The 13,085-nt window shown below is 35.6% G+C and overlaps 2 protein-coding genes across 3 annotated transcripts; both read left to right on the forward strand.

Annotated features, from left to right (window-relative positions):
* The first annotated feature begins 28 nt into the window (after window positions 1-28).
* On the forward strand, window positions 29-4,500 carry ndufs8a (NADH:ubiquinone oxidoreductase core subunit S8a). Its single transcript, XM_053501818.1, has 7 exons — window positions 29-106; window positions 1,527-1,574; window positions 1,691-1,756; window positions 1,859-1,948; window positions 2,272-2,444; window positions 3,532-3,660; window positions 3,835-4,500. The coding sequence occupies exons 2-7, from the start codon at window positions 1,532-1,534 to the stop codon at window positions 3,964-3,966; spliced, it is 633 nt and encodes a 210-aa protein (XP_053357793.1). The 5' UTR covers window positions 29-106; window positions 1,527-1,531; the 3' UTR covers window positions 3,967-4,500.
* Window positions 4,501-6,117: 1,617 nt separating this feature from the next.
* stx3a (syntaxin 3a) lies at window positions 6,118-12,935 on the forward strand. Of its 2 annotated transcripts, XM_053501812.1 has the most exons (11): window positions 6,118-6,343; window positions 7,441-7,515; window positions 7,595-7,694; window positions 7,872-7,946; window positions 9,945-10,015; window positions 10,562-10,670; window positions 10,765-10,838; window positions 10,966-11,100; window positions 11,363-11,473; window positions 12,359-12,432; window positions 12,561-12,935. In XM_053501812.1, exons 1-11 carry the CDS (start codon window positions 6,314-6,316, stop codon window positions 12,562-12,564), a joined length of 858 nt encoding a protein of 285 aa, XP_053357787.1. In that variant the 5' UTR covers window positions 6,118-6,313; the 3' UTR covers window positions 12,565-12,935. The 2 variants fall into 2 exon arrangements, with proteins under 2 accessions (XP_053357787.1, XP_053357788.1); XM_053501813.1 differs by lacking the exons at window positions 12,359-12,432; window positions 12,561-12,935 and adding an exon at window positions 11,849-11,921.
* The last annotated feature ends 150 nt before the right edge of the window (window positions 12,936-13,085 follow it).

The following is a 13,085-nucleotide window of genomic DNA, read 5'->3' on the forward strand; positions in this document are numbered from 1 at the left end:
GAGACTTGAATTTAGTCACGTGGCCAGACGCACTTCCGGTGTATTGAATGTCCGTTGGTTAAGTCGTCCGCTGTTCTGGTTTAGAAGGCCAAATAGCGACAAGCCGGTGAGTGGTACCTAAATTAAGATGTACAGCCTGGTCTTTGTAAGATTTTAGTGTGCGTTTCTTTTAAATTTTGTGGAGACGACTTATTTTGCACGGTGTGATCCAGACAAACCTGACGATAACTGTGAATTTTGGGTGCAATGGTGTGACAAGTCATTGAAAGTCCTTGAACGTGCAGTAGCAAGTTTCTGTGTGTCTTCGTCTAGATATGTGATTTCAACCTCGAGGGGAAAATTAGGGATTGTTTTTACTCCTGTTTCTCAAAAAACGGTTACAGTCTCCAGTGAGAATGTCATTACACTGCTTTTCACGAATTTCATACATCTCGTGTTAGCGAGCTGGTATCCCTACAGGCTGGCTGGGTGACATGGCTATGTGTTTAAAACTCGTTTCCTCTTTACATTCGTACTTATTCACATCTCCATCCAATTCGTGTTGCAAAATGATACTCGGTTAAAACTTGACCGGTGGAACAAGCCGAGCATAATATTTTAAGATGTTAAAGACCTGGATATCAGCCGTTGATACTTCACTTCAGCGGAACGAATGTGTTTTGTTTGTGTTTCCTTCGGAGCAAGCCTTTGCGCGCCTGTGTAGCGGCGTCCCAGTTAGACAGTTTGTACCAAACCACATTATGTATGTTAAGTAGTACATTACTGAATATATAAAAAATGTCTTAAAATATTAAAACACTTTTCGGTATTCCCACAAAGCATTGCCTATAAAAGGTGTGAAGGAGCCTATATAATAATGCTATGGTTTGTAGTAGTGTGTGTACAGTAGGTAGTCAGTAATAGGCTGTTTGTTGCTGATCCATTTTTTCCTACATGGGTAAAAAGATTCAGTTAAATTAAATCTTTTCTAGTGAAACAATACCAAAGAGTCAAAACAATTATAAGAAATATAGTAAGATAAAAATATTTATTCTAGTGGTTTTGAAATAAACAATGAGAGAGAGAGACTTTAATAATCTCGAGGCAAGTCCCACATCAATTTATTTATTTGTTTACACCATGCGGAAGGCTGGGTTCGATTCCCACCCACTGTCCAAATTCAAACCACTGGATTCAGTGTCGGCCCCAAGACGGGAGAAATCTCTCTCTCTCTCTCTCTAAAATATCCTTTGTTGATCCCAAAGGAAATTAAAATGTATTGATCTTTATATTAATGATAATGATCCTGAAATAAATCCTGATGTTCCCGAGTAATTTTTCATCAACACATTTGTGTGTATTATTTGTGTAGAATAATTAAAGAAATTATATTTCACAACAATATTTCACATATATTTCATGTACATATTTTGCATTTCTTTTTTCTAAAGGAAGCCTTAAATACATGCATACATTACACAAAAGTTTGTTTTTTGTTTCCATTTTTTGTTGTGGTTTGTTTTTAACTGTCATGTATTTTATTCCAGGCGTAATGGCTGCAACGTTACGTCTCCTCTTTTCTGTGTCCAGGCCAGGTATGATGTTTTCATGCTGAGAATGCATTTTTGGCTTAAACAATGTACATAAGAATAAATGTATAATAAATAAATAAATAAATATTCTTCCTGTTTCTTTTTTTTTCCTACTTCAGGCTCCTTTGGAGCAAGCCACAGTCTTGTGCGTCCTCTCAGTTTGTCAACACACAGAGAGGGCTACAGTAAGTGTAATGTGCATCTCCCCATATGCAATATTTAGCATTAATGGCATCCATTCTATAATATCAAATGTTGTATATTATATAATCTCTCTTTCTTTGCAGAGTACGTGAATGCTCAGGAACCCGCTAATGATATGAAATCCATCACAGACCGAGCAGCTCAGACCCTGCTCTGGACAGAACTGTTCCGAGGTCAATAACTAAATTTTGTCTTTAAACCCCAAAGCATTGTATTTTCAGTTTCCTAATTAAGTTGATTAGCTATGATATCTTAGTCAATCTAGGTCTGTGTAATTGATTCGTCTTTCTGAGGAACATGATATCAGGGATTAAGAACAGGCCACATTAGAGTGTAATTGATTTATTTTATCTGTAGAATTAGTTAGAATTTAATAATATTAATAAAAAGAATGAAATTCTTCTTATGCCATAGTATCTTTTTTTTTTTTTTTGTAAGCTTCATTTCGTTTATCTATAATAAATATAATAAAGATAATGAAATTACCATGTTTTAGGTTTGGGAATGACTATGAGTTATCTTTTCCGCGAGCCTGCCACCATTAACTACCCGTTTGAGAAAGGCCCACTGTCCCCTCGCTTTCGTGGAGAGCATGCGCTGCGCCGGTACCCGTCTGGAGAGGAGCGCTGCATTGCCTGCAAGCTATGTGAGGCCATCTGCCCAGCACAGGTATACACACAACCACTTTCTATAGCTCAGTAAACTTTTAACTATGTGTGGTAGCCTCACACAATCCTTTCCTTATGTTTGGGTTTTTTTTTAACTACTAATTTTAGAAAAATAGCTAAATCATCATTTAAAACATTAAAAGAATTATACTGTACATGTTTAATGTGTGTTCTTTGTTTGCAAACCAAGTTTAGGAAGTTATTAGGAGGGAAAAATGGGAGTAGCCAGCTATCTCTGTATCCCTCTAGCTCGCTTAATCTTTCTCATTTTATATTGTAAGTAACATATGATTTTAAAATGCAGTGTAAAGGGCAAACATGTATTCTCCTTCAGTATATCACTGTGTGGCTTAACCAACAAAGGCTATGTTAACATTACCAGCCTAAAGTGATTTAATGCAGAATTATAATTTTTTTTACAGTAATATGACAGATTTTAGACATATTCAAATTTTCTGAAACACAGAATTTTGGGTTTTCATTAGCTGTAAGTCATAATTATCACAATTAAAAGAAATAAACGCTTAAAATATATCAGTCTGTGTGTAATGAATCTGTATAATGAGTTCCAGATTTTGAATTACATAACTGAAATAAGTCACTTTTTGATGATATTCTATTTCATTGAGATGCACCTGTATATCCAATACTCAACCATGTGACGTTTCGAGTAAGAAAAGGGAAAGATCAGGATCCATGAAAATTTTTGCCCCTGCAAAATGCGCAGGGCATTCGCAGGGATCCATAGGCACTGGGGCGCGAGAAATTCATAACTAAAATTTAATTTGAACAATATCTGTAATATGAATGTAGCCAAAAATTATTCATTTTCTCTGAAACTGGTCAGGTACAGATAGGGATTGAACTGAACATGGTGAGCAAGTACATGATAAAAATGAGAGCCAAAAAGGAAGCCTGGAGAACTTAAGACTACATAAAAAAAAAATTAAACACTACTGGCTTTTTTAAATATGCGGAAATAAGGGGTGGCTTACAACTGTGAGAGTACAACTAAAATGTTATATACTGAAACATCATAATTACATAAAACACACATGCTTATATATCCATCTGCTGTCATATCCCAGGCCATTACAATCGAAGCTGAACCTCGTGCTGATGGCAGCAGGCGAACAACCCGTTACGATATCGACATGACAAAATGTATTTACTGCGGGTTTTGCCAGGAGGCGTGTCCTGTGGATGCCATTGTAGAGGTGAGCACTAGTCAGTTTTATAGTTATAGAAAAAAATATATTTCTCCATAAACTTTTTTGCCATTTGATCTGTTTGAACGTCACATAGTATTGAGGGGTGCATGGCACAGTTGCACTTATTAAACAGCAAGACAACCATGCCTAATTACTTTTTTCGTCTCTCCTTTTATTCAGGGGCCAAACTTTGAATTTTCTACAGAGACTCATGAAGAACTTCTCTATAACAAAGAAAAGTTGCTCAATAATGGAGACAAATGGGAGGCTGAGATTGCAGCCAATATTCAGGCTGACTATCTTTACAGATAGACAGAATGTCTGCGTTCTGACACACACACACTCACACACGCTCTGACTGACCGACAGACTATCAACAAGGTTATCTCCATCAATAATGATCCCTGATAAAGTGTTCAGAGGTAGCTTCAAGTTAAGGTTAAGAGGCCCAAAGGATTGCAGTATATACATTGTGGTATTATTCTTGCCTGTCTAATAATTCAAAATGAGGATAATACAGTGATGTTTTTTGGAAACTCTATGGCCAAAAAGAGATACCAGCCCTGAACTCTGTTTTAAAGCGTGGCACTTACTGTAACTAAAGTACAATACTTCTGATTTGCCGTCACACGGACTGAACAGTTTTTCCAAACACTCTCTTTATCTTTGTGGTGCAGAATGTGAGACAGCCTGAATAAAATTTTTATGCCATTTTGAATGTCAATTCAGGTATTGGGCAAAATAACATTTGTCATGTGGTGACTTACAGAAAGACAGACCGGATTGTGTGTCCATATAATAACTGTACAAAATATCTGTATTGAATAAATTAATGTTAAAAAAGAAGCCTTTGGTCTCTTCTTTCTCCATCTTTATCTAAAATGGTTGATGTATTATAGTAGGATGGGATTTCAGTAACCCAAAATATTTTAATGGGCGGAATCAGTTAAACACTATATTGGACCTATTCATTATGAATTTTTATATTTTGCTTGAAAGCACAGTGGACTAAAGGCGAAACAACATGCTTTTTTGAAAAATATATCCTAATGTTGCATTGTTGTGAGCTCAACAAATTATATGTGAAGCCTTTTCTGTAAATTTATAACTGCTTTAACAAAGGATAAAGAATATTGTATGATGTCGTACAAAATTACACCATTGCGATAGTGTAAAACCGTAGAGAATAAACTGATAATAGTTATTTATGTAAACATTCAAATAAAATTAAAGCATGGGGAAAAAATGAGATTCGCAAAATTATATATATATATATATATATATATATATAAAAAACTCTCTCTCTCTCTCTCTCTAAATATATATATATATATATATATATATTACTCTCTCTCTCTCTCTCTATATATATATATATATATATATATATATATAGAGAGAGAGAGAGAGAGAGAGAGAGTAAAATTATATATTTAAAAAAAAGTTGTGTAAAAATGTACACGTTATGATGTATTGTTTAGGAATAACTAAAAGTCCATGAAATTAATAACCTCCCACTTATTCTGTATGGGCGATTGGACTGAAAGCGTTTTGGAGAAGGTCGGCTCAAGGCGCATGCGCAGTATCTGCTTTCTCGCCATTTGTCGGTAATTGAGGGGCGTCTGTGAAGAGACAGATTAAAGCGTCCCATTCAGGGTTGCCAGATTGGTCTTTATTTTAAATTGAAAAATATTTATTTAGCAGTGGTCAATCAATTAATATATAGGTAGATATAGATTTTTTATATTATTAAAAATGTTATTTTATTTCCAGTGTAAATGTTTAAATGAATCACATTATCCATCGCTGACAAACTCACTAATTATCGTCACAATTTTTTAGATAATAATACAGGATAACGTGCCATAATAAGAGAGGACCACCAATAATAGCCTACATGTTTATTATTCACAATCCAGTTTAGCTACAAATAATGCATACAGTACACACACACACTGTATACTGAACAATCTGTGAAGGATGTCAAAATAAGCTAATAAATAAGATAAATCAATACATTTAGAAAACATTTAAAATGACCTTTTAAATTAAATCAGCACTTGTTTGTTCAGGGTCAGCGCAGTGGTGTATTGGTTAGCACTTTGGCCTTGCACCTCCATTCTCGAGGGTTTGATTCCTGCCTCAGGTCTGTGTGCATGGAGTTTGCATGTTCTCCCCGTGCTTGGTGGGTTTCCTCCAGGTATTTTAGTTTTTTCCCACAGTCCAAAGACATTCAGATTTGGCTAATTGGGTTTGCCAAAAGTCTGTAGTGTGTGTGTGTGCCCTAATGTGGATTGGAACCCTGTCCAGAGTGTACCCCGCCTTGTGCCCTAAGTCTCTTGGGGTAGGCTCCAGGCTCCCGCGACCCTGTGCACAGGATAAGAAGTATACAACAGCGATCTGACTGGACTCAAATCACAATCTGGCAACTCTCAACCCTTTCTCTAATCTGGTCTGAGAGGCTTAGAAATGCAAGGCAGAGAATTCACTGTCATATTATTTATTTTTTAAATGCAATTTGAGCATTAAATTTATTTAAACTCATTTAGAATATGTGGCCCCCCTTGATTGTCAGTTTCCTTGTCTGCCAGTAGATATTTATTTAAATTTTGCTTCAAACTTCATTAATTTATTTACATTTAGACACATTTGTGCCAATATGAAGGACCGACTGGCACAGCTGAAGGAGGTAGGATTTCTTTTTCTATTTCTATAAGTAGCTTCCATTAGTATTGATAGATAACTAAGCTTATAAAACCAAAAAAAAATGGTAATGAGGGCATGTTCTTCACTATGGTGATTCCATTAAGAGTACATCTTTTAAACCTCTAGTTTCAAGATTAAAAGAATTTTATGAATCCCTTTCTTCCTCCCAGAGGGAAATTGCTTGTTTTTAATCTATGTTTTACCTGTAGTTCGTTACTGTAAACACTACTTAAAAGGCACAAAAATGGTAAAAAATTTCTAATTTTGTATTCTACTAATACATTTCAGCATACTCTATGCTTACTTTACTATGTAAATAATAGCCTAGATGTTTATCATTCACAATCCAATTTAGCTACAAATAATGCGTACAGGACACAGAAATTGTATACTGGACAATCTGTGAAGGATGTTAAAATAAGCTAATAAATATTATAAATCACTACTATATTTACAACATAGTTAAAATCACCTTTCAAATTTAATCATCATTTGTTTCTTCAGGGCGGCATGGTGGTGTAGTGGTTAGCACTTTGACCTCGCACCTCCAGGGTCGAGATACATGCTTTGGTAGTTTCTAATTCTGAGAACAGAAAAGCATTTACTTAAACGTTTAAAAAAAAAAGAAAAAAGAATACAAATACTAATAAGCAGCTATCTCTATAATTCTGCTGATTTACAAGTAAGTGTGAGATCATGGCAGGTTAGAATGATTTGTCATGAGACTAATCATGATTTTATACCCACTAGTTTTAAACCAATGAACATGCATGCAGCCTGATCAGCCAAATGCAACTTTTTTCAATTGAATGTAATTAAAACTTAAGCATTTGGAAGAAAACCTATCCAGTCAGATGACACTGATTTATTGGCATTTTGCCAGTTGCCTCCTACACAATGAGTTGGGTAGAGAGGGCGAGAGAGGATTAGAGATTAGGGGAAAGGCTTCCTCCTTCTGCTCTACCTTTACAAATGACATATGATGCGGTTACCCTCTTGTACAGTCAGTATGGACTTATTTAAGGCATTGCCTATAAACAACAATCCCTGGGTGTATTTTGTGTTGGGTTCTTCTGTCAGAAAACAGATCAAACTCCTGATGATGTGGAGATCCAGGTAGACAATGAAGACTTTATGGATGAGTTCTTTTCTCAGGTATGTCACTCCTTACAGTGCAGATATTTTTTTAAAAAGTGTCATGCTGTTGTTCAGTGTGCGTGTGTGATTTTTTCAGATTGAAGAGATCCGCACCAGTATTGATAAGATTGATGAGAACGTGACTGAGATAAAGCGCCTCTATTCTGTCATCCTCTCTGCACCTACCTCAGACCAAAGTAAACTTCCATCATCGTCTCTACCCGTATCTCATTTATAATTTTGCATCCCATTCATCATTTTACGTCCACTATTTCCTACAGAATAACTGCTGCTAGTTGTCTGTATTTTACTGATTTCTTTCTTCAGGGATTTTCTGTTCTGTTCTGTTCTTGTCTTTCTCTTTGCTCTCTCAGAGACACAAGATGACCTGGAAGCCATCACCAATGAAATCAAGAAATTAGCCAATAATGTTCGCAACAAACTCAAAAGTGGGTTTTCATTTACAAAAAGCACTTTCAAAAGCTATGCCACATAACTAAATAATGCATAATAGTTAGTGATTTAGTGTTTTAATGTTACATTATCCCAGACTGTCTCTAAAATTTTATTCAATAAAAATTGAACTGGTCAAGTGACAGAAACATAACATAACGTAACATAATATAATATAGTATAGTATAGGGCGGCATGGTGGCCTAATGGTTATCACTGTCGCCTTGCACCTCCAGGGTCCAGGTTCAATTCCCGCCTCTTAGTGCATGGAGTTTGCATGTTCTCCCTGTGCTTGGTGGGTTTTCTCCAGGTACTCTGGTTTCCTCCCCCAGTCCGAAGACATGCAGAATAGGCAAATTAACACAGTGTGTAAATAAGTGTGTGTATGTGAGTGTGCCCTGCGATGGATTGGCAACCCATCCAGGGTGTTTCCCGCCTTAGTCTCTTGGGATAGGCTTTCATGATAAAGCGGTATAGAAGACGAGTGAATGAGTGAGTGAGTATAGTGTAATATAATATACTACAGTAGAACCTAGGATTGTGAGCATAATTTGTTCCGGGAGTGTGCTTGTCGATCAAAACACTCGTATATCAAACCAAATTTCCCCTATTCGAAATAATGGAAACCCTGATGATTTGTTCCACAACCCAAAAATATTCATATAAAAATAATGAATATAAAATATAAAGTAAAAATAAAACAAACTAAACTGCCCTTTACTTTTAAAAAGAATCATGGCCAGTGGTGGCCGGTCAATAAGGGGCGCTGGGGTGCCGCCCCCTTAAAGTTAGGCAGTGAAGAATGCTACTTTAACATGTAATTATTTCACATAAAATTATTTATTTTAATAATGAAATAAAGTAATTCAGTCACAATATTCCGCTGCATTTGTTAATATAATTTATTTACAATAAAAAAAAAATCTAAACTGAATTACGTTCATTTGTGTTCGTGTACGCTGGGCGCCGGACAAACGAGTGTCTACGTAGGCATGTAAATTTTTGAAAAGCATTTGATTTAAGGCTGAGCTCTAATTGGATTTTTTTTTTTCAAATCATCCTTGGGGTGCAGCACTGTGTGCACTGAACCTCCCACTTTTGTTCTTAGCGAATCAATATTGTTTTAAATATTTAGGCTCATGTCATTGGACCATTCTCAACGAGTCTTATTTAACGCTCAGCAGATTGTTAGTTAATGTATTGAATAGTAATTGACGTGGAAGCCAGCTAAATATGAGAGAATATTCTGTAATTTCTTTGCAAGGCGACCGGTTGAAGAAAGAAAAAAGTTAAAGAGCTTGGACCAGATCGACCTGATCTTTTAATTAAGCAGCAGTCAAGTGATCACGGCCAAGCTTACCCCCCGTGCTTTTCCAGCACTTCATATGGCTATTTACAGGTACATGCAATTATTAAAATTATTATGCACATTTTTTTGCACCAGCTGCAACTGATCATGGCTGTGGTGATTGGGACCAGAGAGACACACACACACACACACAGCCCCGCACAAACGAGCACACACATACAAACACAAAATAAAAGATGCTTTACACACACACGTGCTCACAGTGTTCTTGGCGTCAAAACCAATGCCACATGATACTCGATAATACTTGGTACTCGTATTTTAAAAAAATAATAATAAAAATTTGCTCGTTTTGCGGAACACTCGCAAGCAGGGTTACTCGCTATCTGCGGTTCCACTGTATATATTATATTATATTATATTATATTATTTCTCAGCGGGAGAATTGAGCAAGGCATATAAGACATTAAAAATTTTTGCATTTAATTTCCCCCCCTATTTGATTATTTTTTAAGAACATGATTCTTTTTATACCACCATATATTAAAAAACACCATTTTTTTCTTCATTATTTATAGTAATGTTAATATGTTATCATTAATTTTATCGCAGCTATAAATTTCAACATGAAAACAAAACAAAAAGAATTCTCTACAAAATATTGAATATTTGATCTCATCATCAGGCATCGAGCACAGTTTGGAGTCAAATGCAGAGGAAAGAGTTTCAGCTGATACGCGGATAAAGAAATCTCAGGTAACAAATGTGCTGACATGCACATTTGACCATATAGCACATAGTTATAAAAAGGATTCATTTATGGTCATGCTATTCAGGTATCGGCTAATCTTTATCACCCAAACACCCCTTCGAGCTTGGTTCCTCTCAAGGTTTCTTCTTCATGTTATATACTGTACGTTTTCGTCCTCACAGTTGCCTCTGGCTTGCTCATTAGGGAGAAATTGATAAAGATATACTTTTAAAATCTAAACAAGTGTTTTTAATATTTATTTTCAGATTTTCTTTTCTGTAAACCTGCTTTTTGACAATGCCCAGTGTTAGAAACACTGTATAAATTAAACTGAATTGAATTTAATATATTGATTTAATTGATAGATGTTTTACAAGAATCCAACAAGTGAGAATATATCTGAGAAAGTAAGGAGGAAAGTTCTTGAATAAACTTCCAAACTGCTATTTGGGCAATCCTAAGATCTGTTCTTATAACTTTTCTTGTTACTAAAGCAAAACAGCTTTCCCTTCTTTCCCAACTATCCCTTCTGTCTTTATTTTTTTTTTCAGCATGCTGTGCTAGCAAGAAAGTTTGTGGAGGTTATGACGAAGTACAATGAAGCACAAGTAGAGTTTAGAGAGAAGAGCAAAGGGCGGATCCAAAGACAGCTAGAGATCAGTGAGTCAAACACACCTGATCCAAACACACACTATATGCACTTAATGTTGCATACTATATAAGTGTGTCAATATTTCTTTCTCTGATGTAACAGCGGGAAAAGCGACCACTGATGAGGAGCTGGAGGAGATGCTGGATGGTGGCAATGCTGCTGTCTTCACAGCAGGGGTGTGTACCTGTGTGTGTGTGTGTGTGTATGTGTGTGTGTTGTTGTTTTTTTGTAAATGTCAAAGGACTGGAACAATTTAGTTTGCTTCATTAAAAAACAAATGTTGGCCATTTATTTTGTTTGTAGATCATGGACTCGGCCATCTCAAAGCAGGCCTTAAGTGAAATCGAAGCGAGACACAAAGATATCATACGCTTGGAAAGCAGCATTAAGGAGCTGCATGACATGTTTCTGGACATAGCCATGCTAGTGGAGAATCAGGTACTTAATCAGCTGTGTATTTTTGATATCTCAACATGCTCAAAGTTAGGACAGGGGATTTAAATATTCAGTAAGCATTCTGTCTTCCAATGTCAAGAATCTTTTTTTTTACCTTTAGGTTCTTTTTATCTTGTGTTTGATAGCTTTAATACAGATGCAATCTGTAATCACATTACCAAATTAATTCATTCATATTGCTAACTTTATTTTTTATTTATTTATGGATTTTTTACATTTCTGTTTTGTCATCGTTTGTGTACAGGGAAGCATAATCGATAGGATTGAAACAAACATGGACCAGTCTGTGGGCTTTGTTGAACGAGCAGTGGCTGACACTAAAAAAGCAGCCAAGTTTCAGCAGGAAGCCCGGAGGGTAAATTGGAAAAATGGAACTAATTTATAGGCTATTTGTTTTTGACTTTTTAAGGTATTGACTTTTTAAGGATTAAAATCAATCAATTTAAGTGACCAGTCAAACTGTTTAATTAGTATAGGAAGATATTATATATATTATTGAACGTGTGTGTCTCAGGGGTAGCACAGTGGTTAAGGCATCAGACTAGGTCCCAGGTTCAAACTGACTAACACCAAGTTACCACTGTTCGGATCTTGAGCAAGGCTCTTAACCCTCAATTGATCAGATGTATAATGAGATCAAATGTAAGTCGCTCTGGATAAGGGCATCTGCCAAATGCCTAAATGAAAATTGTGTGTGTGTGTGTGTGTGTGTGTGTGTGTGGATGTACAGTATGTTTGCCACAGGATTACCTAGCCAAGTGTAAAAGTAGGCAGCGTCATCATCAACTTTTATGTCATACTGTGTGAGTATATATATATATATATATATATATATTTTACTATACTTATTAGACTGCTTGACTGGTCACTTGTAATAATACATCTTTATTTGATTACCAGATCATCATTAGTTAGGTACATGGGTGGAGCCAAGGGATAACCTCTAGAAATAAATATTACAAGACAGGTTCCAATTTCCATCACTGATATAATATTTCTAAAAATGAAGGTTCCGCCGCCTCTGCTTCAAATGCTGATTTTTTGTTGTTAATAAAATCAGCATGAGACTTTAGTTTCTTACTCCATTATTCAGTTTTTCTGTAAAGATTTGTTTTCTTCCCCTGACTTTAGTCTAGCTATTCCACTATTTTATTTTATTTTATTTGAATCCAAGTTATGTCTCTACCTATGTCCCCATTCTTCACATTCTCACATGGACTTCTCTTGTCATCCACAACAGAAACAGATGATGATCACATTGTGTTGCATTATTCTTGCGGTCATCATTGGCTCCCTTGTGTACAGCTGGTTAAAGTAAGAATTCTTTTGGGTGAAATTTTAACCATGTGCTTGGTCTAAGTTATTATATCATGCACAGTCTACCATCTATATGAAGGTTTTCAACTGTGACATTTACTTTTATTTCTTTTTGCATGACACAGGTAAATGTAGATGTACTTCAAGACCCATCTCAGAGTGGGTACCTCGACATCAATCAAGATATGATGCTCCAGACTCATAGGCTTTCTTTGCCTTTCTCTCTTTTTTTTAATCCCTGTTGTTTGTCTTTATTTTTATTTTGGTTTTAATTTCCAACCTACTTTACCGTAGACCTAAATATCAATATATAATGTGTAATCTGACATGAACAGTCAGATTTGTTTGCTAGTTAGACAAACATACTGAAATTATGTGAAATAAAATTTTGTGAAATCAATTTTTTTTTTTTTACCTGAAGCACTGCTATTATCTGTTCATGCTGTGATTACCCAATGGCTTTGTGCTTTAAAAAAGGACTTCTTTCTGAAGTCAGGTTAACAAAAATAAATTGAATAAATGGAATTTATTTAAATTAAGCAGTGGTTTTACTGGCTGTCATAGATTACTTAACTTTCTTGACTTAACATCAATTATTAATTGTCTTAGGTTTGGTTTTTTTAGGTTCATTTTTCTGCTGTCTGCTTGCT

Source organism: Clarias gariepinus, chromosome 8 (genome assembly GCF_024256425.1).
Source record: "Clarias gariepinus isolate MV-2021 ecotype Netherlands chromosome 8, CGAR_prim_01v2, whole genome shotgun sequence".
Classification (NCBI taxonomy): domain Eukaryota; kingdom Metazoa; phylum Chordata; class Actinopteri; order Siluriformes; family Clariidae; genus Clarias; species Clarias gariepinus.